The 6,900-nt window shown below is 40.2% G+C and overlaps 1 protein-coding gene across 1 annotated transcript; it reads left to right on the plus strand.

Moving 5' to 3' along the window:
* Positions 1–4,217: 4,217 nt before the first annotated feature.
* SARC_08307 (hypothetical protein) lies at positions 4,218–5,866 on the plus strand. Its single transcript, XM_014297729.1, has one exon. The coding sequence runs from the start codon at positions 4,262–4,264 to the stop codon at positions 5,720–5,722; it is 1,461 nt and encodes a 486-aa protein (XP_014153204.1). The 5' UTR covers positions 4,218–4,261; the 3' UTR covers positions 5,723–5,866.
* Positions 5,867–6,900: the final 1,034 nt, after the last annotated feature.

The raw sequence follows: 6,900 nt of genomic DNA on the forward strand, positions 1-6,900 counted from the left end.
ATGTGTGTGTGTGTGTGTATGTGTATGTGTTAAAAACTAAAGCAATGTAAATCATAGGATGAAATATTGTGTGAAATATAGCAAGTATAACTGATATATTACTAACATACCATGTAAAGAGCACCGCAGTGGCGCAGCATAAACGATTTTAATCTCCCAAACGCAGTTTCTATGAGATTCAGGTATGGTCTATATGGCGGGATGAAAAACACTCCCGCTCCCACGGATTCGATAAGCTCTACTACATCTGCGCAATGTATAGCAGTGTTAAATCACAATGCTCCGCGGCAAAGACCACGGATAGAGATAAGGCAGAATTTGTTGCCGGAAATGATTGTAGAAAGTCGTAGAGTCGTATGTCCCCATAGTTAGTGCTCAGGCCAAAAATCCAGATAGGTCGCTAGCTGCCAACACGCTAACACGGTTACCACGGTTACCACGTTCGAATGGACTTTTCGCGATTATCTTCTGTCCTTTCGGGCCATTGCCACGTTTCCGAAACGTTGAGCGAGCATCGCGGGATGCCTCGTCGACGAAGACCAATTGATTCATGTTACTATATACCTGTTCATTTAAAGTAAAAGAGATAGTCAGAGCACTGAAGAAATTTATTTAAGTATTTAGTATATTGATACTTCCCATAGACCATAAATAATAGTTAAGAACAAAATATACCTTACCCACGATAGACAGGTAAAGAAATCCAATTGTACTTCAAATGAAGCATATCTGACAGCCTTTTCCATTACCTGCCTCGTATACTTCAGGTCGAACTTCAATATGCGAAGTATAGTGGTATATGATATCGTATTTCCTCCATTGTCAAGTTGTACTTGTTTCTGGAGTTCATCGAGATGTATTGCTGGATTAGCTTTATGAATGGCCTCAACTTGGGCTATTAGTTCTTTGGTTCGCAACAAATCATCTCGCATCTTTTTTTGTTTGGTCACCTACACAGGACACCCGGTGTTTAGCCATGTTTTGACTATTCTACGTGTTGAACTCTCTGAAACTCTCAAGAATAATCGTATGTCATCGTAGGTAAGATGGTAGTAATACCAAGCGGAAATAACCAGCCAGGCTACATTCTCCGAAATCGTCATTATTGAATAACACTAGGACTAGGCGAGACGTGTGCGTAGTGTGATGTTTATATTCTCTATTTACTAACATCACGAACCAGACAAAGATGAACCACTTTAAAAAAAATATAAATTAATTATATCCGCCTACAATAAATATCGGGGAGATTGTTCACTGTCCAGGTTCTCAACTCTGGGAAACCGGGATACGTTTGTTCAGAACTTTTGTTTTTTTGCATCTTTATTTATTTATTTATTAAATTTAATACTGAGAGCCGATGGAATCAGCTTTAAATGGGATTTCTCTCAAAATATATAATTCTGAATAAATGAACCCGCCAAGGCATAAATCACTATTTCAAAAAAAAATTAATTATATATATGGTCTCCCATTGGCTTCTATTTTAAATATTTATTATTGGGCCAGGTCAATTTCCGCCACCTTCTCAACCCCGTTCCCTAGGTCTGCGGGAACCACCGCTGGGCTTAATTTAAATTTGTTTTTTTTTAAAGAAAAAAATACTTTGTATTTTTTTCATATTTCTATTTACATATTTAAAAAAAAATACAATGTTCAATTTTAAATTTTTGTATTTATTTTTTATAGAAGAAGAAGGCTATGTATATAGTTTTTTTAAATATGTATTTATGTACCTGTTTTTATCAAATAGCCTTCTGCAAGTTCTGCCAGTGCCTTTTAGTCTTTTACCTTCAATATACTCTCCTAGCTCCTAGTTTCCAATGTACTACTCTCATACAACAAATACTTTATTTATTTGTACTATGGCTAGGAACAACAAGTACATAGCAGATTGCAGAGTGCAGTTGCAGAGTGCAGACTACAGAGTTAAGGAGTACACTGTGTAGGCCCGGGTAGGCCCGGGCCCCGATGCTCCTCGTATACATCCCCGTCCCCCGTGTAGTCAACTAGTCGTACACATTACACATGACGACGCAGTCACATTACAATTTACATACTCCTTTATATATATATATATATATATATCTCTCTCTCTGTGAAGTCTCCCACTCTAGTAGAGAGAGAGAGAGAGAGAGAGAGTCTTCAGTGCAGAGTTCAGACTGCTAGTAGTAGAGAGAGTGACTACTACTAGTAGTAAATAGACACTCTAAAGAGAGTAGACTCTCCATGCTACCTCTCTAGTAGTAGAGTCTCTAAAGTCTGAAGGCAAATATAGAATAGAGAGAGACTAATTTACATTTGTGTATCATGTAATGTACAGTGGTCAGTAGATTGTAGTAGTCAGTATTCACTGCAGTATACTCAGAACAGTATTTAGTATTTCCCTGATAGTATGTAAATACATAGTCTGTAACTGTATATTGTACCACTGTAGCGTCTGTTTCTGTAGTTTGTTTCTGTAGTCTGCTTTGTGTAGACTCTAGTGACTAGAGTGATGAATAGTCAACCTCGGCACTCTGCAGAGTCTGTACTATGACACAGCCTGTTTTTAAATTTTTTTAAATTTTTGTCTGTACCTGTAATTTTACTAATTAGTTAATTTAGTATCAGGTACTATGAATAACCATGTGTGGACTGCAGAGTGTAGGCTGGTGTAGACTGTAGAGTGTAGTTATGGTGCAATTACCTTTATTTAAAAGAGAGTCGGCCAAATATATTTAAAAAAAAAATGCGAATTACACACCAAAAAAAAATCTGATTTCGCGAAATCGGGTTGTATGGTTGAATTAGGCTGGTTGAGAGGAAGCCAAAACTGCCCTAATAATTTTGGCCATTTTTGAAGTGGCCAATATATGGACCTGGGGCGGCCAATATATGGACCTGGGGTGGCCAACATTGACACTGCCCCTGCCCACATGTCTCAGAACTGATTACTGTATGTCTTTTAATAGTAGAAGTCTATCCTACAGAAAAGGCAACATGTTACAATGCGAGATCTGTCCATACAGAATGGATGATATTTTAATTAAAGCTGTCTCCGGGTTAAAGTGAAAAATAGAGCAGTACTTTAACTTCTGCTGGCACATTTCTTAATAGCCATCTTGGCGGTGATTATTTCATATACATTCTCAGATACACGTCGATGAGGAGTATATTTCTTTTTCGCAAACGCTGCAAGTTGCAAAGGAATACCCTTATCATAGCAATCGAGGTAACGATAGGCACCCCTCACAAAGCATCTAACTGTATCCAGTTTAACATTGTTCAGAGCTTCGATGACATGTTTTCGAAGGCCTGCCCACGTATCATCGCATTCTTCTCGCACCTCAAACTTGGCTCGGCCCCAATATCGCTCGATGGGGTTGCACTCGCAATGTAACTTCGGAATAAATACGCATATGTAATATTAATACTACTGGGCTGCACTGAACTTAATATCAATACTTCTGTGATTGCTGCACTGAACTCAAGGATAGCGTTTATGTGCCTGTCACACACATAAATATTCTTTTCGACCTGACGGAATATTATCAAAATCAATATTTTGACAGTTCGACTGATCTTATAAATGACCGGGTATGTCGATTTCTGACCTCAAAAGTCCAAAATTCGTACTGGAAGGGTGATTACTGAAGAAAGGGCCAACATTTTCCAAATCAGTCAGAATAAAATGTGTCCTTGTGATATTTCAGATCAGGTCCCCTGAGCATTTTCCGCTATGTATCAAACTCTCGAATCGGGTCATTATTTGTGCTCCTTGGGTCGAGACAGGAGGGGTCATTTCACATTTGGCCGACAATCTTTTTAAAAAAGGCAACTGCATCATACTCATAGGATTATAGAGTAGAGTTTTTAAACACATCGAGAGTAAACTAATAGTAACAACACATGTGTCAAGCACAGGAATTACTATTTACTGAATCAGAACTAGGGACAGGAGCTTGTATTTGTTTTTATGTTCTTTGTTAAAGCAAAATGTACATAGTGATTGTAGTCGACGATATTATAGATCGTATGTAATCGTTTACTCTTCGAATGTTTTATGTAATTAGTGTTATTGGTTTCTAAAAATTATATATTTTACATTTACGAGTAAATGTGTTTTACAATTATTTTGTGTTTAGCAGGCTATGTAATGTATATATTTTTCTGTAGAAGTAAAACTTGAAATGCTTTTATCTATTTATATTATATTATATTGAAACGTAGAAGATTACAAAACAGTCAGCTCAGTAGTTGGTTGCAATCACAATTCACAATGCAGACAATCAAAGTAGCCAGCGCTTTCGCGGTATGGGTCATGGCCTCCACATGTGCCCAGCCCATTTCTGAGGAGACTGTCTCGAATATACCATCAGCTTCATTAGAAACAGAAATAGCGAACACGACAGAAATTCCAATTATGTCGTCGATTCCTGACACACCGGTCGTGCAGAACGTCACCGAAGATCTTTGTAGTTGCTATGTAGCCGTGAACAGGATATGCGTTAACACAACACTGCCAGAAACATTGGCAGCAGCCGTAGAGGGAGATGTTGTATCTATATCCGGCAACTACGCAGCAAGCGAGCCCATGAATATATCAGTATCGTTAACACTACAAGGCATCACGTGCGGTGATAAAATATCGCAAATCACAACACTTTTCAAAACTGATACTCCACTTATACCCGAAAGTAGAGAAGCCTCGTCACAGAAGTATGCACTATTCAATATTGTGGCCGCATCCATTTCTGTTACTTTGCAAGACCTGAAACTGCAGCGAGGTCAGCATGATGCGGATTCGTACGGAACTGCTCTATATAGTGAATTTGGAATAGGATTGGAGCTGAAGAACGTGGAGATCTCCAATATGCGAGCTTTCTCACATGGTGGTAGCGCCGTGTACATTGCAACTGCTGTGGGGTCGGTGCACTTCGATGACCAAACTAAAATTATAGACAACAGTGTAGCCGACGGGGGATGTAACGAAGACGACGTGCTCGACCCTTACTGTCCGGCACCCAATGGAGGGCCTGATTTGCACCTGTGCCCGGATAGATGTTTCGGTGGTGGTGGTGCAGTCTGGATTGGATCGTGCTTCGGAGCTGAGACTGATGTTAATGTCAGCGCCAATTTTCACAACAACTATCACGAGTTTGGCCACGGTATGGGTGGCGCTGTATTTATGGACTGGGTCCAGTGCGAGGTCCACTTTGTAGGTAACTACACAAACAACACGTCATCCGATGGAGGTGCGATCCACATTGAGAGTATCCAGGAAGGGGGCTCGATCGAGTTCGATGGTCACTACGAGAATAATCAGGCCGTGGAAGGCGGATGGGGCGCTCGCGGGGCTGCCAATAGAGTGCGTGATATGGTTGATGGCAGCACTCTAGCCATCCGCGGCACTTACATCGGCAATCGTGCGGCCGGGCGGGGTGGTGTCATGGCACAAAACAACATTGACGGAACAGTCACAATGGAGGTCGTTGCAGAAGGCAATGTGGCGACGAGAGGATCGGCTACAAGTGTGCACGGGGTGATATCTGAGGCGTCGATATACACTCTGGCAAAGGAGTGTGTGTTCACTGATAACGAGGTCGAGGATGACACTCTAACTGATATCAATCTGTACAACGAACACGACATCTCAGAAGTCGAATTCAACGCCGACTACTACAACAAGGTAGACTATGTTGTACGCATCCAAACAGACACCCCAACAGACACCCAATAGCCACCGCCAACTTCAGAGAACACCAACTTAGTCCAGCTGCTGCCACAATCAGAGCTCAGTTTTATATACGTAAACGAATAAACAAACATATTAGTATATAGTGTATTTCAGTCGTTGCATCAATCAGAGCTCAGTTTTATATACGTAAACGAATAAACAAACATATTAGTATATAGTGTATTTTAGTCGTTGCATCAACCAGAGCTCCGTTTTAAATACGTAAATGAATAAACAAACTGATTAGTATATAGTGTATTTCAGTCGTTGCATCAATCAGAGCTTCGTTTTATATACGTACATGAACAAACAACCAGATTAGTATATAGTGTATTTCAGTCGTTGCATCAATCAGAGCTCCGTTCCATACACGTACATGAACAAACAAACAGATTAGTATATAGTGTAGTTCGGTCGTTACATCAATCAAAACTCCGTTCCATAAGCGTACATAAGCAAACAAACGTACTTGTATATAACATATTTCAGTTTTTTCTGCAGTTCGTGTTTATAAGCACGTGCCACAACGTCAAGACCTGCTCTATGTATCTGTTAATATCACTACAGATTCCAACCCGCGGATTATTAACTAAGTGGCTATATATTTATGAACCACCGATGAAGCAGCACACTGATATGAACAACCAATCATTCGCAAGCGATTCAAGTAGCCAGAGACGTGTGTACTCTCCGCATGGCTTATATATTGCCACCGGTTTAGCCTTTGCCTGCGTTCACAACTTTTATTAATGAGTGGGACAGGATTACTGGATGACTCCGATAGAGTTACAGTCACGTGCCAGATGGTCAGTCTTCCCACACTTGTTGCATTTCTTGGTGCTCTTGTTGGCACCTTTCCCTTCCATCTGTTGCAAGATGGATGAAAGTGAATGCATGAGCACATGTTGTTAGAAATAAGCCCAGGCAGCCGTAGCTCTGTTGGTGCTGGGACAGAAATAACAGTGATACATACTCATGGACACGTTGCTAATCTCGCTGCCAGTTGGAGGGTTTGCAATGGTCGATGCCATCTCCTCTAACTCCGAAACATGCCAACCAGCGAATACATACAATGGTGTGATGCATTTGAGGCCACGTTCATACATATATATAGATATATATATATATATATATATATATATATAGATAGATAGATAGATAGATAGAGAGAGAGAGAGAGA

The sequence above is a fragment of the Sphaeroforma arctica genome, assembly GCF_001186125.1.
Source record: "Sphaeroforma arctica JP610 unplaced genomic scaffold supercont1.733, whole genome shotgun sequence".
Lineage (NCBI taxonomy): Eukaryota > Ichthyosporea > Ichthyophonida > Sphaeroforma > Sphaeroforma arctica.